Here is a 14,218-nt window from a genome sequence, read left to right as displayed (position 1 = left end):
GTGTCATTTTGTGTTGATTTTGTGTTAAAATATAACACAAGTTGTGTTAAAAGTAACACAAAATGTGTTGTTTCAATAATAACACAGTGATGGGTGAATTCTGGGACAACGCATTTAGTGTGTCGTCCCACAATCAACACTAATGTGTTGTTTTTAACACATTCGTTCTAAGAGTGCAAGGGACTTTCAATTTCCTTTTCCAGGTCACAGTCAAGGAACTAAGAGAGAAATAAATGTTTCAGCCTCTACATACGTTTCTTTAACCATACCAGGGTCAGAACTGACCAACCCATGCTCCACTTCCACAACTTTCTATTTACTGTTTGCTGTGATGGATAGATATGAAAAAAAAATGGTTCACACTCTTAAACTTAAAGACGTAGTGTGTGTTTTGTTGTCATTGTACACTGGACAGACTTGTAGTATTGGTCTTTTTTAGATGAGTTTTAGTTGTTCAGCCTGTTTCTCACTTTATGAACTACAAAATGCCCCCATGAAAACAAAATGCCCTTCCATTATATATGTTCTGGCGATGGCCCTGTAAGGCTCAAGAAAGGTTCTTTGAATGTTAAAGGTTCATTATGGAACCATTCAGCTCGAAATGGTTCTTCTGTGGCATTGTGAAGCATCTTTATGTTTAAGAGTGGGTACTCATAACAGGCATGATTCTTCTGATTCAGCTTTATCATCCGAGTATGCTTACACATACCAAGACTTTGGCATCAGTAACAGAAGCATACCATAGTTCCAGAAACTAGGACACAGAAATATTCTTGGATTGATTTTGAGATGCATACATGCTAGTTGTTGTTGTTTTTTAAAAATGGACACTCCAAAAAAGCCTTCATCACTCGCAAATGACAATTTTCTCTGACAAACAAGCTGTTCATGTTATGTGCTGTCTAAATAATGAATATTCCACTCTGTTGGCAGCATCTTCCTCCTTCAGGACAAGATCGGAAAACGATCTACAACAATGCAAACAAACAGACAGCCGATTTTAGTACATGATTGCACACATCTGGAAAACCGATTTACTGTTTTTGCAAAGGAACAGGCAATATCTCTCCCTCTTATCCATCTTTTGTGTTGCAAATCTTGTAGTTACAGTGGACGGCGCATTTTGAAGCAATAACCAGACCCAGCTTGCATCTTGAAAGAAATTCCTAAACGCCCCAAGGAGTGGATGGAAAATGTATTTGGTGTGCTGTGTTTGGACACTTCAGGTCAGATTCAGGTTGGGAATGAAGAAGGTGGGGCTTTACTTTTCCTGAGACAATACTTTCTTTAGAGACTAATACTCTTTGTAGATTTTTGGCCATTTTTAGGGCTTTCTAAATATACTGGTGTTTGTTTTTTGTCCTTACTAACATAATTACCACAAGACGCACATCATGTTTCCCATCTTCCTATGCTTTTGAGTGGCAGTAGTCTAGTTTAGAAAGACCAAGGAAGTGATCTTGTCTTTGTATTTGCAACAACTAATTGCACAGGCTAACACATCCATCATCTTTATTCACATGGCAGAGTAAAAGTAAGGCAAAAAAAAAAAAAAACTTGTGCCAAATGTCACAATTCAAGACTTTTAAGATTACGTTTATGAATTATTCATGTTGCCTTTGAAAGTGGCCATCGTTTACACAATTCAACTCTATACTGTGGGCATACAGTGTGTGTATGTTTCACACATTCTCATGCCTATCTCTTTAAAGAATACCAAATAATAAGAGCTATTTTACAGCCTAATTGTCCTGTAAAGTCACATCACTGTTGGTGTGAAAAGACCAGACAGTCAAATGTTTGTTCCCAAGGTCTGTATATACGGAATGATAATGACAGTGAATTCAACACACAGAACATCTGGGCACAAGTAGCTCTCAGCACACTAACACATTTGACATGTTTCTGGCAACAAAGCTGCATTGGAATAAAGATGCATGTTACAGTATTACTCAGGATAAACATGACCAAATGTGTGACCAGGCGCTCTTTAAAGACTCGTTTCCAGTATGGTTTATCGGAAAACAGTATGTAAATTAAAGGTGGTTTACCTGGGTCATGAAAAGGAACCAAGGCAAAGTTGTACAGTGGTCTCTTGGGTCTGCTGAGGGACGTCTCCAAAATCTTCGATGCTCCTTCAATCACTTGCACCAAATCATCGTACATCGAGCCGGTGACATCAAAGACAAACGCTAAGGTTGACGCTCCCTCCGGGATTTCTTCATTTGTGTCTTGTGCTGAGGACAAAACTAGTAGGACTAATACCAGACCAAGCAAAAACGATCTCAAGTCCATCTTGAGAACTCCCGGTTTTGAGGAACAGCTGTTCCTCAGGGGAAAAAACGACAAAAACAGCGACTGACTGACTTGCTTAGGGAAACTGGCATGCCATTGGTTCGAACTGTCAAAACGGCCGCTAATGAGAAAAATTAAGTCTTTGTGAGTCAAAAAGTGACGCAAAAGTGAAGAGAAATAAACCAGTCAGTTTTCTTCTGAGCGTCGCTTGCGCGAGGATGCTCGCGAGTTGTTTTCAGTGCGCGCGCAGGAGCCTCCTCTTTCTCTGAAGTCTCTCACCAAACTGTCGCCCTTACAAATGTAACAAACACCTCGGGCTGCAGTTAACTGCTGCGCTCTCATTGGTCCACAACTTTTGGGGGCTCTCTGAGGGGGTCCTGTCCATATTGACTTAATCAGTGGATCTCAACCTTTTTGACTTCAACAAGACCCCCACCCCAATTGTTTATAACAATATTTGAATCCCTCGCTATTGACAAATGCTACTCAATATAATATTCTATGTAGCTCGGCATTTACATGTATTCACTTAGCAGGCACTCAATTATTTCAATTATTGCATATTTGTTATATAAAATATTAAATACTAAGCAATATCGATTATATACGATTATAGATTATGTTTTTGCTTATTATAATACTTGCTTTGTCTTATTTTAAATAATTTTAAGTCATGGTGGGTGGGAGAGAGAATAGGGTGAAAATGTTTGCAGTAAGATAAATCACATGTTATTCAGTGTATAATTTGATGGGATATGCAAACTAAAAATATAAAAAATATATTGTTAAATATATATATATATATATATATATATATATATATATATATATATATATATATATATATATATAGCCTATATATATATATATATATATATATATAGCCTATATATATATATATATATATATATATATATATATATATATATATATATATATATATATATATATATTGTTATATATATTGTTATATATTGTTATAAATAGGTCATACTGATGCTGTCACACAAATTCCTGTAGTGGGACCCGGCCCCAGGTTTAGAAACAAATGAATGGTATTCAGGTGGAAACAATTCTGAGAAAACAATAAACCTTTCTCTGAAAATAATAACATAATATTTATGAGGCAGGCTAATTTAATTAAATAGATTTTAAATATATTATATTTTTCTATCAACACGATCCCATGCATTTCACTTTCATTTTGATTAGTATACAAATAAGAGAACAACAATATTAACATCATGAAAATTAAATAATGGGACTGTGTACTACAGTACACATAGTAAAACGTCGCTGTCTACATGAGGTCTTTTAGCTCTGTTTTACCGCCATCTAGTGGTCAACGCTGAGACAACCTGTTTAATTCAAAACATTTATTCACCCATACATTGCAACAGGCTATATAGGCAATGTTGTATCTCAAAGGTCACTATTAAATTAATATTATTTTTATTTTTATAATCTTTATAATTTTAATTATTTTGCTTGGCACATTTTTAAAAGTTTGAAAGAAAATGATGATGGTTAGTAAAGTCCAAGAAAGAGAGGGCCATGTGTGATAAAACAGTAAGGCTAATTAATATTTTCGGTTTGTGGTTAAATAAAAAAAATGGCCGTATGTCAGAGCCCAAAAACACTGCCATTTTCTTTGATGTACGGGTTAACTTTTTGAAGAATGGTCAAGAAATAGTTAATTATTTACAATCTTCATGTAAGTAAGCTACAGAAAGTTACAGAAAGCCAGAAACATCTCTCTATTGAAAGGTTAAAAAATTGGATGAATTCATCCACTGCCTTATTCACAATGAGAAACATACATCGTAATATTTAATTCACATCTTAATCTTGTTATATCCTTATAAACAAATTTCTGTTATAATTTTGGATAGGAAACAGGCAAAAAAGCCCCAGATATATTCATTTCTTTAAAATTACCATCCCTGAACCATACCTTGTGATATCTTTATTGCAAAGGACAGGATATCTTCTTATTCCTCACAGACTTGCCATGCTTTTTTGAAACACCTGCTACTTTTTACTTGCTTAAATAAAAGTCATTTCCATCCAGTCTGCACCCTATTTCTTATAGTTTTTGGTCTATAAGACTTTTCAAAATCCTTATCTCCATGTTAACTGTAGCTCAAAGGAGGGCTGCTAAGGGCTCAAGTGATAATATGGTTGATTTATTCTCCTAATCAATCTTAATTTAGTACTTTCTTTTGTACATGTTAATACTGCTTTCATTATAATGGTCCAAATACAATCTTAGTATTAAAGTTTTTTCTGAATGCTTAAGCACTAATCGTGATTCTTGTAGCACAATTTCTAAAACTATTAATACGTATAGCAAAACCACTCACTGAGTTTGCAAAACTAAAAGCACAAACACTGCTTCGCACTCAGTTTGCAATTTTGTAAAACACACTTTGCAAAACTGTAGGCACAATTCACTGCACAACACTCTTTTTGCAGAACTGTTAACACAACTCACTGCTTACACTCAATTACCAAATTTCCAACACACTCCTAGCAAAATTATACACATCTATGGCTATCATTAACACTATTTTGCCAACTGTCTGGCACACTTTCACATGTGAAAACTGTTTTAGATAATTAGTTCACTTTGAAATCAGCCTAAGTAGTATAAATAAGCCACATGTAAGCTTTCTGTGTGGAGTACAATGGAAGGAGCAGTAAAAGTGATAAGAGTGAGAATCAGAGGAGGCCGAGGGAGAGGACGTGGAGGTGAAGAAGCGAGAGGGTTAGAGGAAGTTAGAGGAAGAGGACAAGGAGGAGCAAGAAGAGGATGAGGAGGCAGAGGGAGAGGACGCGAAGGTGAAGAAGTTGGAGGAAGAGGACGTGGAGTTGAAGAAGGGAGAGGGTTGGAGGAAATTAGAGGAAGAGGACAAGAAGGAGCAAGAAGAGGACGAGGAGGGGAAAGAGGAAGGGTAAGAAGAGTAAGACATAGAATTACTGATGACATCAGAGCAACAATAGTGGACCATGTCATCAACCATGGGATGACCCTGAGGGAAGCTGGCCAGCGGGTTCAGCCTAATTTGAGCCGCTACACTGTGGCAAGCATCATTAGGACATTTCGAAATGAGAATCGGTAAGTACTTTGTAGCACTGCCATAATGAGAAACACAATAGTACCATACATGCAAAAATTCTGCGTGAAATACAGCAGCACATAATTGATAATGACACAATCTTTCAAAATATACAATGTGTAAGCATTTCAGCACTAAGTCGTCTACTTGCGCGCCACAGAATAAGAATGAAGCAAATTTACAGAGTTCCTTTCGAGAGAAACACAGAAAGTGTAAAGCAACTGCGATATGACTATGTGCAGGAAAGCTATAGTGTCATTGGTTCTGAATTTGGAAGTGCATACTGTAGTGCTGTGCATGGGCCTGATGTGTTGCATTTGTTTTGTTTGTTTGTTTGTTTTTATTTGGATCCCCATTAGCTTCAGCATAAGCTAAAAGCTATTCTTCCTGGGGTCCTATAAACTTTTCGTGTGACAATACATTTATACATCACATAATTACATATATACATTACACACATCACTTCACATTACTCACATTTAAAATAAACATTTGACACAACAAAAATAAAAACGAAAATAAAACTCAGAATAGATCTAAATCAAAAATTAAATAACAAGTGACCTCTACGGTCTACCAAAATCTCTCCAATTAATATTAAATCTTGAATTGTTTTTGAAGATAATATTTCTTAGATGATATTTTAAACCCATGATAAGTATTTTGTTGTTTCATAGCATTTGGGAGAGAATTCCATTCACACATAGCTCTGTACCTAACTGAACGTCGAATTGATTCAGTCTTCACTATAGGCAAAATAAAACTACCCTCTATCGCATGCCTTGTTGAATAATGATGTATATCAGTACTAAAGGATAATTTTGTATATAAGGTAACCGGTGTTTTGTTCATTATAACTTTATATAAAAAACACATAAGAGAATACACAAATCTGTTTTTAACTTTAAACCATAAAAGGCTTACTTGTTTAATGGTCTGTGGTGTAAAATATTTTGCACACCTTTTAATAACAGACAGTGTATTTCCCATTTTAATTAATAATTTCTGAACATACGTATCCCAACACAATCTACTATCTATTATTACTCCCAAAAGTTTAGCCTCTTCTCTTTGCTCTACAGGTTTTTGGTCTATACTAAGTTTAAGTTTTGGTTTAGAAAACAAGGAATAAGAAGTTCCAACCAGTAAACAATTAGTTTTAGATACATTAAGAATCAATTTGTTACTTCTTATCCAATCCACCACAGATTGTAACTCTCTTTGTAATTTTGTATTCAAATCCCCAATATCAGTTTCTGCTAAATATATAGTTGAGTCATCAGCAAACATTGATATGCTTGCTTTATCTAAAACAGATGGAAGATCATTGGTAAAAATTGTATAAAGGAGCGGCCCAAGACAACTTCCTTGAGGCACGCCATGTTCCACAACCCTTACATTTGAAAAACTTCCATTAAAATAAACTAATTGTCTTCTGTCCCTCAAATAACTTTCCATCCATAACAGTGCAGTTTGTGAAAAACCATAATATTCAAAAATTTTTAACAGTAAGTCGTGGTCAATTATATCAAATGCTGCAGTGAAATCAAGCATTACAACACCTATTATTTTCCTCTCCTCTAAATCATTAAACCAATCATCAACCATTTGAGTCAGAGCGGTGGCTGTCGAGTGTTTTTCTCTATATGCATGCTGAAAATTTGTAATTAAATCATTATTTAAAAAATAAGACTGAATCTGTTCATAAACTATCCTCTCCATTATTTTACCAAGAATTGGTAATAAACTTATCGGTCTACTATTTGATCCAGAGAAAGACATTTTTTTATTTTTAGGTATTGGTACAACTTTACATATTTTCCAAGATTGCAAACATATATTCTCCATAAAGCACATGTTAATTACATGAGCAATAATAGGAGCAATAATCATAATTATGGGTTTAAGCAATTTATGTTCAAGATAATCAACACCAGGTGGTTTATCTTTACAATTCATCAAAAGCAATTCCACTTTAGAATCACTAACTTTCTTAAATTTAAAGCTGCATGTTTTACCTTCCATCATTTTATTTATCAGTCTTTTTGATAAGTCAATCTTGTGTGGCTGTACAGTGTTTTTGAGATTATTTATTTTATTTATAAAAAAATCATTAAGATGATTCACTATATCACTTGGTTTAGTTACAGTTTTTTACAATTGCTATGACAGATTTTTCAATACTTTTAACAAGTTTTCAAAACTCTTAACACAGTTAGCACTACATCCACCTATGTAAGCTATACTATTAACACATTTCTTGATGGTTTAACACAAAATGCATACAATTAACAAAAATTTAAGATGCTTTAACTTCTTTTACAGACAAGCTCAAACAAGACCAAAACAGTAGATTTTAAATGTCAAATTTACAAATGCTTTCACACAGCATGTCAAAACAGATAACATCATGTGCTAAACCTCACTTATAGTCAAAGTAAACAGCTGTTTATATGATGAATTGAAACATAAATATACACCCTTTATTTTATTTCATTTGGAATGAAAAACTACTTATTGTACAAATGCAAATATATAAATCACAGCTGATTCCCACCTAGGAAACAAACTCAGGTTCTTTCAATTACATGACTATATGGTATACAATAGAGTAAAGGAGGGCCTAGGTTGATCTTGTGTGGAAAAGGAACAATATGAGCAACACAAAAAAATAAGATATATGTCTGCACAAGTCAACGGAAGACCACCAGGACAAGGGGGAGGTTTTCCTCCTGTCCCACCTGGATGCAATTGATGGTGCATTCAGAGATGTCACAACTGAAGACTGTCAGGGTGGATAAGACATGCCAAAAGATTCCTTACAAGATGCCTTGCCAGAGAAAAATCAGGTGTAATGTGAATGAGAACATGTGGCCAAATAGAAACGCAATAGATTAGATGATGAGATTTTCCTTTTACTTTATTTTTCAGTGGCTTTTGTTTGTTTATTTTTACTGTAAATGGCAGTAATATTGAATATGCTTGTTATCTTGCAGTAATGTCCTGTTGTAAATACTGTAAAGTCTTTACTGCAACAATTCTACTTTTTTTCATAAACCGTACTCTAAGATGAATGATTCATTTTTGTCTTGAATTGCTGCAGCAAAACAAACATAATACATGCATTTACAAAACCCAAATAAACAAAAATATAACCAAGTTTTCAAAAGAAACTGCAGTGCAAAACTCAGTCTATAATCAATACAATCTACTGTCTATTGTTTAAGGACAGACTTACACATAAACTTATGCAGTTTTTGTTTTTCCATCTTATGTTTGTGTTTTTCATGACATTGTGTTATGATTGACTAAATGTTTCTGTTGGAAGAGAACATGTGTTGGTGATCTGGTATAAAAGTTGATTCTGAAACATGTTTACAGTGTTTTTGTAAACAGTGTGAGAGTTTAGTTTACAATGTGTGATTTTGAGGATAAAATTAACTGTTTTGCCAGTTGTGTGTTTTAGGTGTGTTGGTGCGTTAAGAGTTTAGAAAATTTGTTAAAAGTATTGAAAAAAGTGTCATAGCAATCGTAAAAAACTGTAAAAATTCACCTTCATTTTCTAAATAAGCTGGAGTTGATTTATTATTTCCTCTTAATATATTATTCAATGTATTCCATAATTGTTTACTATCATTTTTAATTTCAGCAATTTTTTTATTATAATACAGTTTCTTTTTCTTCTTATTTAACTTAGTTACAAAATTTCTAAATTTACAATATATCTGCAAATTTACAATACAATATTGTCTTGTCCAGAGAGTGATGAAACTAGAAGCAGATGCCATGGGACATGAGCAACTTTTTGTAAATGAGGCCGGTTTTAACCTCAGTAAAACCAGGTGACGTGGCAGGAACATTATTATAATTTTGTGGACAGACCCAGAAAGACGACATGATTTAGGCTGATTGTCTTTTTTTTGTGAAATTACTGTTTTGTGTTCTGACTTTATCTTTGTTTTGATTAGTGTGAATAAACACCAATACTTGAAGTTTGGATCCTTGTATGTTTACATGACACTATGACAAAAGTATGACCTCAAATTGACATTTGTACACAGAGAAAGCAAAAGCCAGATGTGTTTTGTATTCATACCATCAGTGTGTAGTTGGCACATTGTGTGCTTAGTAGATGATAGCTTGTGTTTACTGTTTGATACGAAAACACAATTTTTTACGAATGTGTGCAGAGTTAATCTAGCTGTGTTCGCTTTTGCAAGAGAACTACAATGTTTTGATAATTGGGTGAAAGGTTTTCTTATTTGTGTGTAGAGTTTTGCAAAAATAGCCAATAGTTACAAAAAATGTGCTTAGTCAATCAGAAAAAACTGTAAGGTATTATTATATAATATTATTCCCTAACACATCGTTCTATTAGGAAATATTTTTTCTTCATTTTTTGTGCTTTCTTTGCTTATATTTCATGTTAATCTGCTTTGCAACAGGGAACAATTTAAAAAATCGCTATATAAATAAAACTGAATAAATCTCCCTCTTAAAGGGGACATTTCACAAGACTTTTTTAAAGATGTCAAATAAATCTTGGGTGTCCCCAGAGTACGTATGTGAAGTTCTAGCTCAAAATCCCATCTAGGTAATTTATTATAGCATGTTAAAATTGCAACTTTGTATGTGTAAGCAAAAACATGCTGTTATGGGGTGTGTCCTTTTAAATAAAAATGAGTTGATCTCTGCACTAAATGGTAGTGCCGTGGTTAGATAGTGCAGATTAAGGGGCGATATTATCCCCTTCTAACATCACAAGGGGAGTCAAAATTCAATTAAATATTTTTTTCATATGCTTGCAGAGAATGGTTAACCAAAACTAAGTTAATGGGTTGTTCTTTTTACCTTTTTCTAGGCTGATACAATGGGGACCAAATTATGGCACTTAAACATGGAAAAAGTCAGATTTTCATGATATGTCTCCTTTAAAGGGACACTTCACCCATTTGCATTAAGCTTTGTATAGTTAGAACCCCAGTCATGTTTTTGAATGGTCATGCATACTTTTCTCAGTTGCCACTGAGACAGGAGAAATACAGATTTCAGTGTTGCACTTCCTTCTTTCAATGATGTTAAAATCATCATTTTGCATCATTGAAAGAAGGAAGTCCAATACCTTTGTTGAGGAGGTGAGACTATAAACACCCCTTTTCTCTGTCAAATAGGCACCAAATTCCAGAGGTGTGGACTCGAGTCATGTGACTTGGACTCGAGTCAGACTCGAGTCATGAATTTGATGACTTCAGACTCGACTCGACAAAATGTACAAAGACTTGCAACTCGACTTGGACTTGAACATCAATGACTCGTGACTTCACTTGGACTTGCGCCTTATGACTCGAGAAGACTTGCTACTTCACACGAAAACCTGGGGAATTTTTTTTCACACGGCCGCGCCGCTCTCAGTGTATCTGCATCTGTGAAAAAAATGTGCACAACCTGCATGCAGAGAGCATGCGCGCTGCCTGCACGACAGCCAATCACTGTAGTCCCACGTTGGTTTGGATGTTGGGACCATAGATATGTATATAAAGGCTAGATGGCTCAAGGCGGAGTCAGCTGTGTCGTCACTTGGCGGCCATCTTAGGTCAGTGCTGCCATAGTGCTGCTCCCTGCTGCTGTGGACGGAAGGTGAGTGACATACGCCAACTAAAATGCTCGTAACTTGCTGAATTCTTGACGGATTTACAAACGGTTTGGTTTTTTACAAACGTTATTAACGTGGCTATAATTCTGGATGCTTTAACATGTTTCATGAATTTTTTATTTATTTTTAGTATACGTATTCAGTGTCATAGGTACATCTTTGACGTTTATAACAAACCAATCCGTTTGAAAATCGGTAAAAAATTAAGCAAGTTATGGTCATTTAAAAGTACCTGCATCATTAAAACTCAATGCTACGAGTGAGCGAGCGCCCTGTCCTAAGATGGCCGCCAAAATGCGGACGTTCCACTCAATTGGCCATCAGCGCGGACGAGCCATCTAGCCTTTATATACATATCTATGGTTGGGACCGTACCAGCAGTACAGCTCAGCAGTGGTGTAGTCCACTGGTTCTCAACTCCGTTCCTCGAGGCCCACTGCTCTGCACATTTTGTATGTCTCTCTCATCTGACACAATCAGTTCAGTTCATGAGATCTCTTCTAATGAGCTGATGATTTGAATCAGGTGTGTTAAATAAGGGAGACATACAAAATGTGCAGAGCAGTGGGCCTCCAGGAATAACGTTGAGAACCACTGGTGTAGTCTACGTGATACGCAGGTACACGCCTTATACCCACTAGGAATTGTCAAGGAATTCCGTATACCCACTAAAAATAGCGCGAGGATGCGTAACAGCATGGTTTTGTGACATTTCAAACTTTTAGTCATAGTGAAGCACTGACCAGCATGCTACACTTGCTACTTTAGCGGGTTGAAATGCATATACATATTAGGCTATATATTTGGTGTGTTTGACTTCCTGCCGACTGCGCGATCCGATCGGCATATGAAATTACTATAGCCGCGCGAAAGTGACTGGGGAGCAGACCGATGTGGCGCCACAGGCGAGTGACAGCAAAGTACCGCGAGAGTGATTCCAGTTATCAGTTATGAAACGCTCTCGCGGTACTTTGACATCACCAAGAGGTCTGCTTAGTGCCAAATTAAGTCGAACCTGCAGTGAAGCTGCTCACTCGACACTGTAAACAAACAATCCATGTGAAGTGAACGAGTGCAGCACTGCTGCAACATAAAATCCGGAGAGTTAACAACGCACATGTGAGTAAACAACATTTAAATCATCAGTCCAGTTTATTACATTATCTGGAGGTAAGGCTCCAAAGTCAATAAAATAAGCCCGTGTTTATGTCCTGATGGTTTTTAGCTGCCTTCAGCATGTTTGCTTGTGATTCACAGTGTTAAACTTTCCTTCTCTGTGTTCATTGATATATTTACGTTCAAGATGTATATGATCTTAAACTTCTGTTTGATTTGGGTGTCTAATATTAGGCAATATGATAATCTTGTAACAATAATTAAGTAAAAGCCTATTTTCATTTTTTAGACAATGCTTGTATTATATGCAAATAAGCTTTTATATCAAAGACTATGCAAATTAGAGTTAATTCATGGTCATCTTAAATGTGTATTAAATAAAAACATTTACACCATTAAATTACACATGGTAATGTTATCAATAGTTGTCAGATAATAGCTATTGAAAGAGTGGATTTTTTTCTCCTTCAATGCATGTGTTAGACACGGATTGAAGAGTGTAAACAGTTTATTTAATTTTAATTAACAGTTGAGTAGCTTTTGGCCCTGAGTTAGATGTAAGTTAACACTAAACTAGTCTAAAAATCAGTCCAGTTTCCCCAGCTGTAAATGCAAATTGGCTATTAAAGTCTTTTTTTCTCTTATAATAAACTGACATGTTCATACACATTCAGTTTATGTGTTTATGAGACTTTCAGAATGCTCTCAGTTACATGAATATCTATACTGTTTGCATCTGTGAGTGTAGTGGTGCATATGGGGTGTCGCGCTGGGACGAGTGAGCATAAGGGTCAAAGGGAAAACAAAAACCTAGACTACACCACTGCAGCTAAGTCACTACATTGACATGGCAGAAGGACAGTATGCCCTTTTGTTCTGGGCATTGAACAGTAAGACCCCTTCCTTCACTCTTTCAAGTAGCCATCCGAGTCTTGGCAGTGCCTGCTTCTAGTTCTCCAGTGGAGCGAGTTTTCAGCCATGGTGGCATCATTCTGCGTCCCTATTGCGCACAAATGACTGACAGACTTTTGGCCAATTTGATCTTTTGCGAATGCAATGCAGTATAGGGGCCTCCCTCCACCTGTCCACAGCACGCATTTTATTTCTGTGGTAAGAGGACTTGAAATGACTCGAAAGTAAAATGGTAGGACTTTGGACTCGACTTGAGACTTGTTGGCTTTGACTTGTGACTCGACTCGGGACTTGCCTTGTCTTTGACTCGACTTGACTCGGGACTCGAAAGTAAAGACTTGAGACTTACTTGTGACTTGCATAACAATGACTTTGTCCCACCTCTGCCAAATTCTAAATGTATGTTACATTTCAACTACAAATATGACACACTTTCAATAAAGATGAATGTTTCTACGGGTGAAATGCTCCTTTAAACCACAAACATCATACCAAAAGGGAAAAAGTCTAGATTTTGACCACAAGAGAGTGCTACATCTCAGGCAAAACCTGTGTAAAATAATGCAAAAGTACAATTTAAATCTTAATGTCAAGAAAACACACAATAACAAGAATTAAAATTATTAGTATTTTTTATTTTAAATAATTAAACACAATTGTAACAAAGCTAAAAACAAATACCACCATTGAGTATTTCATGTAAGATAAATAAATCTTAATGAAGATCATACAAACACTATTTATGTTAGATTCAAATATCTATCAAACCGTATACAATAAATACAATGTTTTAAATGGACTGCATTTATATAGCGCTTTTAACAGACCTATGGCCATCCAAAGCGCTTTACAATTAACCTCACATTCACCCATTCACTCACACATTCATACACCGACGGCGGTGTCAGCCATGCAAGGCGCCAACCAGCTCGTCGGGAGCAGCTGGGGTTAGGTTTCTTGCTCAAGGACACTTCGACACTTGGTCCGGTGGAGCCGGGGATTGAACCACCAACCTTCCGGTTTGTAGACAACCTACATGAACCACTGAGCCACTGCCGCCCCAACTTTTAACTTAAAGATGTACATACTGGTTTATGTGGAATTAGCAGATTATGATTATTTT

General features: G+C 35.8%; 1 protein-coding gene across 2 annotated transcripts in view; it reads right to left on the bottom strand.

Moving 5' to 3' along the window:
* The window catches only part of hmcn1 (hemicentin 1), a 125,119-nt gene extending 122,711 nt beyond the window's left edge, over nt 1-2,408 (bottom strand). For both annotated transcript variants that reach the window (XM_065268379.2, XM_073811397.1), the window contains exon 1: nt 2,052-2,408. In XM_065268379.2, the coding sequence (XP_065124451.1) occupies nt 2,052-2,295 (244 nt within the window). In that variant the 5' untranslated portion in view covers nt 2,296-2,408. The remainder of the gene's footprint in view (nt 1-2,051) is intronic.
* Between the last annotated feature and the right edge of the window lie 11,810 nt (nt 2,409-14,218).

The sequence above is a fragment of the Paramisgurnus dabryanus genome, chromosome 12, assembly GCF_030506205.2.
Source record: "Paramisgurnus dabryanus chromosome 12, PD_genome_1.1, whole genome shotgun sequence".
Classification (NCBI taxonomy): Eukaryota; Metazoa; Chordata; class Actinopteri; order Cypriniformes; family Cobitidae; genus Paramisgurnus; species Paramisgurnus dabryanus.
The sequence above is the reverse complement of the archived record's forward strand: the minus strand, read 5'-3'. Positions and strand labels throughout refer to the sequence as shown.